Below are 15,223 nucleotides of genomic sequence, written 5' to 3'. Positions count from 1 at the left end.
GGGTCAATTTGCTGTCGAGCACACAGCGCAGCCACTCTCTCAAGCTGCTGACGAGGAGAGATAGAGAGAGAGACAGGAAGGTATGAACCTTAAAAAATTGCTTCAACTTTTTTTTTTGAAACACTAAAAATATTGCTTAACTCCCTACCAAACAAAACGTATACTCCTACGCCACACAGGTCAGCCACGGGAGCACGCCCACTGCCACCCCGGCCCCACCACGCCCCTGCGTGCGTGAGGCCACCGCACGAGCGAAAAGGCCACACCAACGGTCACAGATTGGGGTCTCGCAGTTTCGTCTCGTCCTCTCTCCCTCTCCCTCCTCTCGCCAAGACGCCAACGCCACCAAGTTTTCCCCCAACCAAATCCTCGCTCGCTCCCCTTTCGCCCCCGTCCACCACCTCCTACAGTTCTCCATACCACCTCCTACAGTTCTCCATTCCGCCAGGAGGAACGAGGCGTCAAGGCCGCGGCTGCGCGCTCCGGGGGCAGGAGCAGCAGCAGAGCGCCATGGGCGCCGCCGAGAACGACGTACGGTTTCTTTCTTCCTTTCTCGCCCCGGAAAGATTGTCCCTTTTTTGTAACGCGCTGGTTGCTCGCTTCTTCATGCCGACGTTTTGCTCATAGTTTTCTTTCTTGGCTTTTGCTGTGTGACGCGTGCAGGCGCCGCCGCGGCAGGAAGGCGCGCGAGGCAGGGGGGCTGCGCCGGCGCCGGTGCCGGAGTCGGTGGAGAAGGTCGTCGTCGTGGACCAGGCGCCGCCTCCGCCCGTGGCGAGGCTGCAGGCGCAGCGGCCGCTGGCGCCGCTGCAGGTCACCACGCAGGCGCCGCCGCCGCCCATGTCCGTGGCCTCCGGCGCCGTCGAGCCGCCGCCGCAGGTGGCGGCGTACCAGCCCATCCCGCAGGCCCCACAGCAGGTAGGAAGAAATGTCCAAGCCCAATTGCTTAGATTCTTATTTGTAAAATAAAACCTCGATCGAATTGATTAAGAATTTCGGTTTAAATAGTGGGATTGGCTCGGCTCTTTTAGGACATGTGAGCGTGCTTGATTGCGATCCGACTGTATCAATTTAGGCTGGTTGGTAGGCGAGGAGGGTAGTACAATAATTTTGTTTGGTACCAGCAGGGTTAGTGTCCTGTACTTTTGACCTTTTGGAGTTCATGCTTGCTTGCTGAATTATTCTACCACAACACTACATTGTCAGAATTACAGAATTATTCTATCACTATACTACATTGACAGTACGGATTTGAAAGTACTCCAAAAGAAATAGCTCCTGGAGGGTTAAAAGAATAGTTTGATGCTGATAGTGTGGTTTGGATTAGAACGGGCGAAAGAGTAGTTTAATTGCAACTTTGCAAGTTGTGTCGTTGATATTTGCAGATATGTTAGATACCAAAAGGACAAAAAAGGGTAATCTTTAGGTGCCTGTTTTAGGCTTAGGTTCTTCAATTATGGAGCTTCCACATAGCACACGGCAACAAGCCAATAATGCATGATGGAATATCCAACATTACAAGCTAATTGTGTTTTCTTTTGGCGCAGCGCCAAAAGCAATTTAATACTCAAAGTGCTCAACCTCCCACAATAGAAAAGGAGCATAGTGGTAGTCTTTGACACGATTTATTAATTAATGTCACCTAACTTCTAGCTTTGGTTAACTAGCTATATGGATGATTCATCAGTTTCTTTGGCACTAATATTTCCTTTAAGATATGATCAAGATTGTACCACTGCTTGGATCGAATCTCTGAATCTGAATGTGATGTCGTGGTAATCTAAGCTTTAAGCTGACAATTTGTAGCGGCTAATGACCTGCTGTGACAAGCTGAGTAACTGATTTGTCGTTGCAGGGTCCGCTTCCGTCTCTCAACTCGCACAAGTACACCAACGGTATAACATTGTGCGTCTTCCTGCTCCATCTTGCTGCAGCGGGGTTCACCATTGGCTTCTTCGTGTTCAAGATCGTCCAGGAGAACACCCATCACCCACAGTCCCGTAATGCGCGGCGCGAACGCAGCCTGCTGCGTGAGTGGCTGCTGCCGGTGGAGGGTGCAGTGGCGCTGAGCATTGTCCTAGCCTTTGCATGGCAGAAAGCTGTGCGCACGTGGCCGCGTGCGATGGTGCGCGTCATCCTCTGGTCCAGCTTTGGCGTCACCCTTGGTGTGGGCGCGCTGCTCATGATCTTCTCTACGCTGGCCACGGTCGGGCTCGGCGTCGCCATGGTGGTGTTCTCCATCGGCACTGGGCTTTACGCCTGCTGGGTGACGCGCCGCGTGGGCTTCACCGCTCGGGTGTTCGAGCGTGCCGTGCAGCCTGTGGACAAGTTCCGCGGGCTGAATGGCCCCGCGTACCTGATGGTGGCGGCCGGGTTCCTGTGGATCTCCGTGTGGTGCGTGGCGGTGATTGGCGCGGTCAACTTCCGGTTCCCCGGGCTGACGATCCTGGCGCTGGTGCTGAGCCTGGCGTGGACCGCGGAGGTGATGCGGAACGTGGCGAACCTGACGGCGAGCCGGGTGATCGCACTCTACTACCTGCGCGGGATGCAGTCGAGCGTGCAGTTCAGCTTCCAGCGCGCGCTGTCCTACAACCTCGGCAGCGCCTGCCTGGGCTCGCTCTTCGTGCCCACCATCGAAGCGCTGCGCATCCTGGCACGCGGGCTGAACCTCCTGGAGGGCGAGGACGAGTTCATGTTCTCCTGCGCGCACTGCTGCCTCCACGTCATGAACGGCGTCTTCAGCTTCGGCAACAGCTGGGCCTTCGTCCATGTGAGAGCCTCTGCAACTGCTATTTCATTCCAAATGGTTGTGTGTGCTTGGTAATGACAATAGGCTTCGTGTCTGTGTTCCAGATCGCGGCGTACGGGCGGGGGTTCGTGCAGGCGTCGCGGAGCACGTGGGGCCAGTTCGAGGCGCTGCCGGGGATGGCGGCGCTGGTGGACTCGGACATCACGAGCTCGGTGTGCTTCCTGACGGGCGTGACGAGCGGCGCGCTGTGCGTGGCGCTGGCGGGCTCCTGGGCGTTCGCGACGCACCGGCACTACACGGCCACCGTGTCGCTGCTGGCCTTCTTCGTCGGGTACCTGATGACCCGGATCGGCATGGCGCTGCCGCAGGCGTGCGTGGGGTGCTACTACGTGTGCTACGCCGAGAACCCCACGTCGCAGCTGTTCGACAACACCATCCCGGCGCAGATGCGCAAGATGCAGGAGGGCTGCGACCCGGTCGTCGTGCCCACGCCGCGGTTCCCACAGCAGCGCGCCAGCGCGTGACCGGCCGGCTCTCCTCCGCCCCGTACCGTTCGTCCAATCCACCTTCCCCATCCTTCCTCAGGCGTGATCCGGTCTGCGCAGCTCCATTTGACCCGGTGACCCGGTGGCGGCTTTTGCAGTCGCGTGGAAGAAACGGAACTGGAGCTGGAGAGTAGGGTGTCTCAGGATATCTCCCAGCCATACTGCCACATCGCAAAGCTTACAAAGCATTGTGCCTGTTTTTGTAAATCCACCCATTTTTTTTAATTGGTAGAGATGAGGAATCCCCAATATTTCGGGTGTGTAGACAGTTCTATTCTTGGGTGTAGTTAATGTGAATATTTTAAGTTCATTTTTTGGTGACTCAAAAGACTTGATTTGGTCATGGTGACCGCAACACAATAGCTCACTGTTTGAGCCTTTGAGGCCGGAGTATGAAAACAAAATATGAAGTGGATTAGTCTGGTTGGGGGAATTAACAACTTTCTCCAGGCTTGGTTACCTGCAGTGGCGGTAACAGTAAAGCTACCAAGAGCAAGAAGTAGCGAGTGAATGGTCGCTTTGCTGCAGATGAAGAGGCAGCCTGCCATGGTGAGCAAAACAGAAGAGAGTGGCGAGAGGTTGAGAGCCATGCAAACGGCATGAGCTGCTGGCTGCTGACTCCTCTGCTGCTGCTCAGTTTGGCCTCCACTACGCTGGTTAGCTGCAGTAATGGTCCTATACGTTTAGGGTTGAAGATGGAGCAGCAGGCGCGAAAAAAAAAAAATTGTCGACGGGCTGACGACAGAGGCACAAAGTTCTGTGATGGGCCGGAAAATGATCAAAGACAGCCCATCGAACAACCCCACGCTTCACACTATTTCGTCTTGCTCTGCACGATCTCAAAACGATCCCAGCCATCGAAGGCCGAACGAACGTCTTCCCCCTCCCCGTCTTCAGAACCTGCCGTTCCGCCGGGCGGGGATGTGGGTCGTGTTGGCGTTGATGTCACGCGCGGCTCCCCCCAAATCAGCAGCACCCCTACTCGGAGTCCCGAAGCATATAAGAACATCGCAATGCGAATGCGAGCCAAAATCCTCGCCCTAGCAACCGAGAAGAGGAATCCGGTGAGTGTAGGCTTCAGGATGACCTGTTTGGATGTGTGCTTTGGTTTTTTATAGGTTTCGCTATGTAATTGGCATCCAGCGTCGATTCGTCCTCATCTGATTACTTCGCGGGCTGCTCATCTCGATTGGCGATCGCGTTGCTGGGGTTGGTAAAAAAAACAAAGCGGGGGATGATGGTTCCGTTCTGCTGGTAGCGATGATTCTGTAATGCGGCATCTTATACTGTTTATATGTGATTAGCACTTGTTCGACTATTTATTTGTTCCCAGTTGAAGAGGGAACTGGAATGCTCTACCGTGGTATATTAGAGAATTAATGGCTGATGAAATTTGTTTAAAACCGTGTGCCTTTATTTGGCTGGGCAACATTTTTTTTTGGAAGTTATCGTTATGATTAGAGCTATGCATGACTGTCCTGTATGGTGGCCTTGCTAATGGTTTGTCTCTGTTCAGGAGGATCTGTGGTTGCCTGCTTTTCCAATTGGGACTGAGGTTTGTTTCCCATCCTACCTTCTTTTGTTTTGTATAGTGTGTATGTTAATCATGCCCACTTAGCTTGGACATAGTATACAGCTTAAGCTGCACACTTTTCCAGTTTCCTTGCGTTTAATAACTTATACAACTTGGCTTGTCATCTGCAGTGGGGAAACATTCATAAGATAAAGGAAAATTTAGAGATATGATTGTCAAACTTAATCTCGTATGATTTCTTCCCTTTTTGAATGTTTTTTTTTGTGTGTGTGGTGAGCAGAAAACACTAGAAGAAGGTGGGGAGCTTTATGAGAAGACGGTTTACTTGTTTGGAAGCACTGAGCGTAAGTAACTAAGTATACTTTGCTGTCAGCTAGTTTCTAAAGTTAATTTTGCAACCTTTGATCACTTTTTATATATCGGATGTTAAAGTGGATTGTAGTATCTGCCAGCTGCTTCATTTCCTTACTAGTTTTACGCCTGTTGAATATTGTTCCATACAAGTCAAATTGGATCCTGTTTCGCATGCAGTGCAACTATTGGATGTTAATGGTCAATCGAAGCGGATGGTATATATTCCTGTTGCAGTTGCTTTGAGTTTTCATCCACCCTCTTGGTCCAGCATTTATACCATTAAAAACATGTTATTAGAAAAAATGGTCTTGCAGTTGTACGCCATATTGCACTGAACATTTAGCACACGTCTATGCTAGCTAAGCAATTCAGCATTTATGTTTATACCTTTTGCATTATTAAAAATCATACCATATTTGGTATATTATCGTTTACTATCTTTTATGTACAAATTCTTAATTGCACAAGATGGAAATTTATATATCAGCTTTTAAGTTTATCTTGTCAGTTGATGTTACCAAAGGGGATTATCTTGGTAGGAGCATCTTATTTCCTTCTATCGTGGTTATTCTGTTATGATTCTGTTTTTTTTTCCTCAAAGATTCCTTGTTGGATTTGCTGGTAACTTGTCAAAACTATTTGGCTGGTTGCCTTGCTCTTCACTGATGTTTTTTACTCTAATATGCAGTGACGAATATTTGTTATCATATTTATTAATTTGTGGTGGCTCAATCAAATAACTTGTTTAAGGCCTAGGACTTCGCTGGATAGTATGCCTTGTTTAGCAGATGAAATGTTCTATTTTGCAGGTAGACTGTCCTTTCAACCATCAGACAAAATTTGAATAAATTCTAATCAAAGGGAAAATGAAGAAATAGTACCGATAAAAGCGATGAAGATGGCATGGGTTCTATTATGTTCCTCTTGAGGATAAGTACAGTTGCCTCATTTGTGGTAATCAAATGTGGCTGTAGTTTAGTGGTGAGAATTCCACGTTGTGGCCGTGGAGACCTGGGCTCGAATCCCAGCAGCCACACATTTGATGAACCATTTTTTGCATGTTGTTTTCGTTGCTTGTATCCTTGCCTTTTCCCACTACACTAACTTATTTTTCTCACCTTGCTGTTGCTTTGCTTACAGGCTTAGCAGGATGGAAGGTTTGAAAACAAAAATATTCACTCTTGGTTGCACTCAGCGGAGGTCAGTTTTATGAATTTATTATGCTTCCGAAATTTCATGCTTTAGGGTACATCTTTAGTTCTGTTGTTTATTTGTTCCGGGGGCATTTTCATTCTCATCCATGAGGTGCTATACCACTCGTTACAACTACAAAATCCCAGGTTTATACATTTACAGGTCTGCGCTGAAGAATCTGAAAACTGAGAGATTAAAAAAGTTTGACTACTGCATGCCCTGCAAGCTGAGTTGGGTTTATTTTTTATAGGCCTGTATTGGGCTTCTCCAGGAATAGCTATTATTACCTTTTTTTTTTGGCTGCCATGTTTCTTTAACCGAAATTTGTAAAGGAGAAGGTTCTCATAGGTCGTCTCATGCAGTGCCATGTAGGATTTTTACTGATGTGAAAGAGAGGGAGTAAGGAAAAAGAAAGAGGTCGTTGTTTCGCGAAACAACCGCCTCATAAGCTAAATTTTAGGACTATGAGATCACTACTTACCATCGTACCAGTTGTGATTGCCATGTAACTCATAATATTCCTTTATTACATCCACAAATCAAAGAATTTTAGATTACTACGAGACAAACAAAAACACAAACTATTGTAGTGGTTGTCTGATAAATCGTCTTAAGATCACGTGTCAATGTATAAGATCGCCTATGAGACAATACCAATATACTTGCCCTTAGAGAAAGGAAGAGAGAACTGAAACAGGTCAGGTCCGCAATCAACTGATAGATATTTAATTATCTTCTCAAGAGATCTAGTGCTTTCGAATATCCAATGTTCCCCAAAACTTATGCAGGCTAGATGTGAAAACCCCGGGCACGCCTGATTTTAAAAACGTATGAAGCGTCGTTATTTAAAAGCATCTGAACCTGGGCTAGATTTAACTTTGTGTCCACTGTTTTCTGAACTCGAAGTGTTAGACAGTAGATATACGGCCCATGGGCTTGCCCCTAGTGGCTCCCCTTGTGGCCTATATATATACACTGATTATGTCTATTGAGTATTAATCCAAGTATTATACAACCCTAATATTCTCTCATGGTATCATGGGTCGGTTCTCGATCCCGCTTCCGCTAGAGCCACCGCTGCAGCGCCTCTCGCCGGTGCCCGCCGCGCCGTCGCCGAGAGTCCCTCGCCGGCTCCCCTCTCCCTACCCTACCCCTACCTATGGCCGATGACGACGTGCTCTCCGAGGAGGAGCGCGCGCAGCGCGCCGCCGCGACCGCCGCGGCCGCCGCCAAGGCCGCGGCCGATCGCGAGGCTGCCCTCGATGCGCTCGAGGCCAAGCATGCCGCGGTCCATGCACAGGCTCTCGCCGTCGTCAACATCAAGGTGTTGATCCCCATCACCCTCGATCGCGTCTCCAACAACTATGATCGATGGCGCAAGGTCTTCCTCGTCGTCCTCGGCAAGTACGCGCTGACCGATCACGTCCTGTCCGATGCCGCCCACCCCACGCGATCCGCATGGGCGCAGATGGACTGCACCGTGCTGTCGTGGATCTACGTCACCATCAACGCTGATCTGCAGCAGCAGGTCATGCTCAAGGAGCCCTCCGCTCGCGTCGCGTGGCTCGCCCTCGACGACGAGTTCCTAGGGCAGCGTGAATCACGCGCCCTCCTCCTCTCCGCCGAGTTCCGCAACTTCAAGCAGGGCGCCCTCAACATCACCGACTATTGTCGTCGGTTGGAGACGATGGCGAGCGCCCTCGCTGAGTTCGGCGATCCCGTCAGCGATCGGACGCTGGTGATGACACTGATCCGCGGCCTCAATGGCACTTTCCGCCATATGATGTCGCATCTGAAGCTCCAGCGCCCCTTCCCCACCTTCAACGAGGTGCGGAACCTTCTTCTCCTCGAGGAGGTCGATCTCAAGGACGCGGCCGCCGATGATCCGCCTCCCCCTGCTGCCCTCTACACGTCCGGCGGTGGCGCCCCGCAGCACCCCTCCGGTGGGCAGTCGGGCGGTGGCCAGGGGCGCGCCCCATCCGGTGGCGGCAACGCCGGGCAGCGCAACAACAACCGCCGCCGCGGCAAGAACAAGAACAACGGCAACGGCGGCGGCAACGGCGGCGGATCCACCGGCGGCCCCGGCGGCCCTGGCGCCGGTGCGGGCGGCTCTGGGGGCGGACCTCGGCCTGGGCCTCCACCGCCGATGAACCCCATCCCCAACTCGTGGGGTGGCACGGTTCAGTTCTGGCCGTACCCCTACGGCCCCGGCGGCGCCATGCATCGTCAACAACAGCCGCCGGCCGCCTTCCACGCCCAGCAGCAGCCCGTCTACGCGCCGCAGCAGGTGCCCTACATGCTGCAGCAGGGCGCGCCGAGTGTACCACCCGGCTTCGGCTATGGGGGTGTGCCCTCTTCACCCATGACACAGCAGCAGCAGCAGGCGCCATGGACTCCCATGGCTGGTGGATCGTGGAATCAAGGCTCCCTCATCGACAATTTCAGCACCATGTCGCTGAACGTGCCCTCTCCTTCGAACGAGTGGTACATCAACTCGGGCGCCGGCTCTCACATGGCAAACAACGCTGGTATACTCACCTCCTCCTATCCCTCATCCTCTCATCCTTCATCAATTATTGTCGATAACGGTGCGTCCCTCCCCGTTACTTCCGTCGGATCCTCCTCTTTTGTTACACCGCGTCGGTCACTAGTTCTTTCTAATGTTCTTGTTGCTCCTGGCATTATTAAGAATCTAATTTCCGTTCGCCGCTTTACCATTGATAACAATTGTTCAATTGAGTTTGATCCGTTCGGTCTTTCTGTGAAGGATCTTCAAACACGGAGCGTGATCGCCAGATGTAACAGTTCGGGTGACCTCTACCCTTTCTTTGTTGCACCTGCCACCAGCACCACTGCCCTCGCCGCCACTACATCCACGTCCGCCCTATGGCATCGCCGTCTAGGTCACACTACCGCAGTATTGCCGGAGCCTTGCAGTACCTCACCTTTACTCGTCCAGATATTGCCTTTGCAGTGCAGCAAGTGTGCTTGTTCATGCATGACCCCAGAGAACCACATCTTGCTGCTATGAAGCGCATTCTCAGATACTTGCAGGGCAGTCAGGACCTTGGCCTTCACCTCTCTCGCAGTGCACCAGACACTCTTACAGTATACTCTGATGCTGACTGGGCAGGATGTCCAGACACTCGCCGTTCTACCTCTGGGTTTGCTGTGTTCCTTGGCGACAATCTCATTTCATGGTCTGCCAAGCGTCAGGCAACAGTATCCCGTTCAAGTGCAGAGGCTGAGTACCGTGGTGTGGCGAATGGTGTCGCCGAGGCTTGTTGGCTGCGTCAGTTACTTGGTGAGCTTCGCTGTCCTCTCCGCAGAGCTACCATCGTCTATTGTGACAACATCAGTGCTGTTTATCTCTCCACCAATCCAGTCCAGCACCAGCGTACCAAACATGTCGAGATTGATCTTCACTTTGTTCGTGAGCGAGTCGCTCTTGGAGAAGTCCGTGTGCTGCATGTCCCTACCTCTTCGCAGTATGCTGACATCTTCACCAAGGGACTTCCGACATCAGTGTTCACAGAGTTTAGGTCCAGTCTCAATGTTCGCGGTGCTCCCACCTCCGACTGTGGGGGTGTGTTAGACAGTAGATATACGGCCCATGGGCTTGCCCCTAGTGGCTCCCCTTGTGGCCTATATATATACACTGATTATGTCTATTGAGTATTAATCCAAGTATTATACAACCCTAATATTCTCTCACGAAGTACATCAACTGATACTATCTCTACGCACATTGAAGAGATATTAGAAAATTTTGGAAGCCAGGGTAGATCATCAGCTTGGTGACATCGTCCGTCGAGTGTGATCTCGTATTGGTCATGCTGCATCGGACTCTGTTTTAATAGAGCTGTACACATTATCGTTTATCAAATCAGAGGGTCGTCGTTGTAGAGTAAACAAGTGGTTCAGGAACAATCCGCTCCCTTTTCGTCTAGTAAAGTTTCAGCACAGGATTACTCGTTGCGCAACAGATCTCTTTCCTGTCCGTTGTGCTTTGTGAATCACAAGTTGTGATTGTTTTGCCGACTTTGGGCTGTGCACCCAAGCTCTGGATGAGTCATGAGTGGACGTGCTATACATGCGTGTATGCATCAGCAGCCCAAAATAATCCTGGATTCCTGGTCCACAGAATCGGCTCAGCCTCGTGCTGCCCACCCTGGGTCTCTTTAGGCCGTTGGATCTAACCTAGGTGGCAACCATCAACCGTCTTCCTCGCGTGACTGCAGCCCTCCTCGAGACCTCGACGACGCGCTGGGCCGCCTGGACCCCTGGGGTCAGGCGCCTCGCGCGCGCTGGCCCCCGGACCGTGGATCACAACCGCGCCGCCATGGCCTCAGAGCCTCAGACCTGCTAATTGCGCGTTCTAAGCCCCGTAAACCGTGCTGGTGCACAGGCCGGCGTGGCTCGTCGGCGCCGGCGATGGCCTCCACCATGAGCCACTGAGCTCCCACGGATCGAGGAGCTCGACATCATCAGCATCCTGCACGCGGACGCCGGCTACGGCACGGCCACGTTCCTGCAGCCTGGACCACTGGTCAACGTTGCCTCTGGTGCGTTTGATGGCGCCGGCGACGGGTCACTTGATTCGATCCACGCCGCTGTGACCGAGGCAATGGAACAACCGAGCTTTTAGGTAGCAGCTCCCAAGTCTGATGGATGAAACTACTGAAGCTTCTAGTGGCGGCGCCTGAAGAACGTGCCTTTTTCGCTGAACCTGAAGAACAGAAGGCTGAAACTAGTGCATGTACTTTTACACCAAAGGCCGATTGGTTGTGCTGTTCTGCAGCTTCTCGGCCTGGCCGATTGAATTCAGCAACGCCATGCGTGTCCTTCCTGTGCTCATCTCATATACTCGGATGCAGTATCGTGCACGCTCCAAAAAAGTCTGATCGATCGGTCGCTGGATCAAGCGGCGGCGGCTTTCCAGAGCCTGACCTCGAGACCAGCCGAGGCGAGGACCCCGATCGCGAGGAAGACGCCGTCGTGCGCGACGCACAACCCGACGAAGACGTTGGCGACGACGCAGGTCACGGCGGCGCGGCCGACGTAGTGGTGTTACCAGTTCCAGTACCGCCTCACCTTGGACCCCTTGCCCGGCCGCACCAGGAACGCCAGCACCTGGAGGTAGCCGAAGGCGAGGACGGCGACGCCGAGCGCCTGGTGGCGGTCGCCGCCGTCCAGCTTGAGCTCGGCGACGACCCGGCCGTGCCGAGCACAAACCCGACCCCCTGCACGGAGGCGTGCGCGTAGAACCAGAACGGGTCCCGCCGCTTGAAGTACCGCGCTAGCGCGGCGCCGAGCGGCATGAGCGCGCCCCACCCGAGCCCGGCCATCGCGCCGTGCCACTTCCTCGCGTCGAACGACGGTGCCCCGCCCGCGTTGGACGCCACGCCGGTGGCGTAATCGACGGCGGCAGAGGCGTAGCTGCGGTGGCGAACGACGTAGTTTATGGAGAGTTGGGCGCCCGAGGGGCCGACGGCGCAGATGAGGTACGGCGCCGGCCGCGCGGCGACGAACTGGAAGGTGAGGTAGAGGTGGGACGCACGCGCCACCAGGAGCGTGGCGCGGCGCCAGGCTGCCTTGGTAGCTGATCGCTGCCGCAGATCTCTGATTGTCAGGTCGGGAGAGGCAAGGGGTGGACGGTATTTCATTTACCGTCCCCCCAAGAGGTCGGGCGCCTCGCCGCGCTGGTCACCTGGCTGGATCGTGGACCGCAACGCCGCCGCCATGGCCTCGACGGCGAGCTCAAACCTTCTGACTGCGCGTTCTAGGCCTCGTAAAACAGTGCTGCTACGCAGGCCGGCGTGGCTCGTCGGCACCGTCGATGACCTCCAGCGTGAGGCGTGAGCTACTGAGCTCCCACAGACCGAGGAGCTCGACATCATCAGAATCCCGCCCACGTACGCCGGCTGCGGCTCGGCCGCGTTCCTGCATCTGGACCACTGGTCTGCTGGTGACCTTGCCGCTTGCCGGAGGCACCCGAGTCAACATTGCCGGCGCGCGCGCGGTGCAGCTGTAGCGGCTCCCGCATGGTTCATGGCGATCGATGAACACGACGGGGACACGGTCGCTGGCCCCGCCAAGGCCTTTGAAGTGGTTCCATGGAGAGACAAGCGGCATCGAAAGAGGTTGTAGTTGCAGAGGTGAGGTGATGGAATGCCGAGCGTCCCAGTTTTCTGGCCATAACATTCTGCTGCCACATTCAGTTTTTCCATGGCTCATGTAGTCATGTGTGGCCATCTTCATCTATCCAGGGGATGAGATGTGCATCTGCTCTGCCTCGTGCTGGCCTTCTGCCACATGCCCACATACTGTCTGGTGGAGTGGCCGCGCTGCTCAGGCGTCGTCACGGTGGTGTTTGACGCGCCGCGTGCGTCGCTGTGATCCGGTGATGCGGAAGGTGGAGAACCTGGCGGCGACTCGGCGAGCCGGGTGATCGCGCGCTGTACTGCCTGCACGGGCAAATCTCAAATCTTCTGTCCTCGTAACTGCCCGTAAGTAGCGCATAGCGAGCCATCAGACATAAATCTCCCATTCTCTCCATTCAGTGATCTTCTGATTCGCGTTGCTGCGACCGTTCAGTGATCGAAGTATCAAACCCCGATTATTTCGTCCTCTCGATTCGGTCTCTTGTGGTGAATGATTTAGGCATTAGTGGAGTAAAATTGATTCGATATGCTTCTATTGTTCAGATCCCCCCTCTTCCTTCTCGATTTGGCTTCCATCGGCTCCTGATTTCAACCTGGCTTCTTCTGCCTTTGGATTTGGCCATGGTTCTGAGCTCGGGTGGCATGTGCAGCAGCGCGAGATAGCCAGATAGGGAAACGGAGGAGCAGAGGCGGGGTAGTCACCAGCGGTGCAGGTGCTGGGATCTCCGGCACGGCGGCACCAGCCATGCGCGGAAGGAGGCTATGGGCGGACCGGCGGAGTAGAAGCGGTGCAGGGGAGGCGACGGCACACTGTGCCGAGTCCAGCCATTTCACTGTAGCTACAGTACCAGCGCCCCTCATCTGTCGCCGAGGCCAGTAACTTTAGCGGCTCTTCGGATTCACAGTTCGGAATAAAATTCTCGTCGCATCGATTTAGATGTTAATTAGAAGGATTAAACATGAGTTACTTATAAAACTAATTACATAGAGACTAAATCTTGAGATAAATCTATTAAGCCTAATTAATCTATCATTAGAACATGTTTACTGCAGCACCACATTATCAAATCATGGACTAATTATGCTTAATAGATTCATCTGGCAAATTAGTCTTCATCTGTGCAATTAGTTTTATAATTAATTTATGTTTAATACTCCTAATTACTATCTAAACATTCGATGTGACAGGAATTTTACGAGCTCCTAAAGAAACAAACGAGGCATTAATACGAGAGTATATTGATACCATATGCGGTTCTGAAACCAAGAGTTGGAGCTCTTTCAATAACAAATGTGTATTAGTTCTTTCTCCATACTGCTTCTTTATCCCCTCGTCCTTGCATCGACGGTCGTATACATGCATGTATTTCTTAAGAAAAATAACCCAAACATTATCATTCAATAGTCATAATTCTTTATATGCAGGAACTGTTGACACTCGTTATTGACATATTTTAGTGCTATTTAACTAGTGTTGTCATACTTAATCTTATACTAACCCGCCACTTGGTACCTGAAATAACCCCATTTATTGCATATGTGTTTGTATTTTGGAGTGTATTGCATTATGTCAGGAAATATGACATAATCAAGGGGGTTTTCATAAAGAAATTAATGGATATATTTGAACATGGGTCATCGAGAGAGCCGGCACGAGGAAGGAGAGGACTAGGAGGGTTAGAAAGGGCTGTAGGCCGATCGGCCTGGTCCATTCTTAGCCCTGTTCGACCTTCCAATTCTTCAGCGTGACGTCCACGACATTCTTAGGGTTTTTCCGTCGACCATTAGTCCAGAGCCACCGATTATTGGAGACTATAAATACCCCCTCATGGATTACTTGAAAAAAGAGAGAGGGAGAAAGAAGAAAACACCACGCAAACACCATCCATCACCGCCACAAGGAGGAAAAATGGAGAGAAGATTGGATCTACAAGAAGCCACGCGAAGCAGAGCACCAGAGGAGGGGAAAACCTCCCAAGCCGATTGACTTGGAGGTGCCATGCCGATTGGCCTGGGGCTTTCCTGCTCCCGTTCATCGTCGTTTTCGGTCCAATTGATCTACAGGATGATCTTTACCCATAATTATGTCAACATGTGTAAGATCATGGGGTAAAGTCTTCGTTTGTCCTCGTGATTGTATGGAGATCTTGATTTGTAATCGCCGAACCTCTTGTTTAAGATCTATTTCTTATCAACGATGTCCTTTCATGTAATAGCTGACCAGTGCTACTTTGGGTTGTTTATTTGCTTACCTAGAACGGTCATCATGCTGTGTTCTTATCGTCCAATAGTTGAGTACCTCGTGTAGTGACAGCGTGTGAGAGGGAAAGTGTTGGGCATGGTTCACATCCACTCATGATAACACTTAGATCTAGTTCTTTCATGCATGGTGATTATATCTGCAAGTGATCCTAGATCCCTAGGACAAGCGTTTTATCTATCTTGTTTACATTCTAGATCGCTTAGTTCCAATCTTATCCAATACAAAGAGCTTTCGGTTCATAAATTGGCATGCTAATTTTCGTCAACAAAGCTTTAGTTAGGAAAAAAGTTGCTAGTTACCGAGGGGCGACGACCCAGTCGTCGTCGCGCGTAGCGAATAGCGAAGCTCCTAACCGCTCTCCCTATGGTGGCGGGCTCGCTGGGTCACCCGGTAGGCCGGTGCTAGGACGGATGTGGTGATTAG

General features: G+C 52.2%; 2 protein-coding genes, 1 non-coding gene and 1 pseudogene across 3 annotated transcripts; 3 read left to right on the top strand and 1 right to left on the bottom strand.

Moving 5' to 3' along the window:
• The first annotated feature begins 268 nt into the window (after positions 1-268).
• Positions 269-3,601, top strand: LOC117845999 (uncharacterized). The gene is made up of 4 exons (XM_034727095.2): positions 269-531; positions 664-915; positions 1,853-2,767; positions 2,851-3,601. The coding sequence occupies exons 1-4, from the start codon at positions 511-513 to the stop codon at positions 3,268-3,270; spliced, it is 1,608 nt and encodes a 535-aa protein (XP_034582986.1). The 5' UTR covers positions 269-510; the 3' UTR covers positions 3,271-3,601.
• A 2,542-nt stretch (positions 3,602-6,143) lies between these two features.
• Positions 6,144-6,215, top strand: TRNAH-GUG (transfer RNA histidin (anticodon GUG)). The gene has a single exon. It is a non-coding gene; the product is annotated as a tRNA-His (tRNA).
• A 1,626-nt stretch (positions 6,216-7,841) lies between these two features.
• On the top strand, positions 7,842-9,175 carry LOC117844495 (uncharacterized). Its single transcript, XM_034725191.1, has 3 exons — positions 7,842-8,366; positions 8,559-8,901; positions 9,141-9,175. The coding sequence occupies exons 1-3, from the start codon at positions 7,842-7,844 to the stop codon at positions 9,173-9,175; spliced, it is 903 nt and encodes a 300-aa protein (XP_034581082.1).
• A 1,567-nt stretch (positions 9,176-10,742) lies between these two features.
• On the bottom strand, positions 10,743-12,039 carry LOC140221966 (cytochrome b561 and DOMON domain-containing protein At3g07570-like; annotated as a pseudogene).
• Positions 12,040-15,223: the final 3,184 nt, after the last annotated feature.

Source organism: Setaria viridis, chromosome 2 (genome assembly GCF_005286985.2).
Source record: "Setaria viridis chromosome 2, Setaria_viridis_v4.0, whole genome shotgun sequence".
Classification (NCBI taxonomy): Eukaryota; Viridiplantae; Streptophyta; class Magnoliopsida; order Poales; family Poaceae; genus Setaria; species Setaria viridis.
The sequence above is the reverse complement of the archived record's forward strand: the minus strand, read 5'-3'. Positions and strand labels throughout refer to the sequence as shown.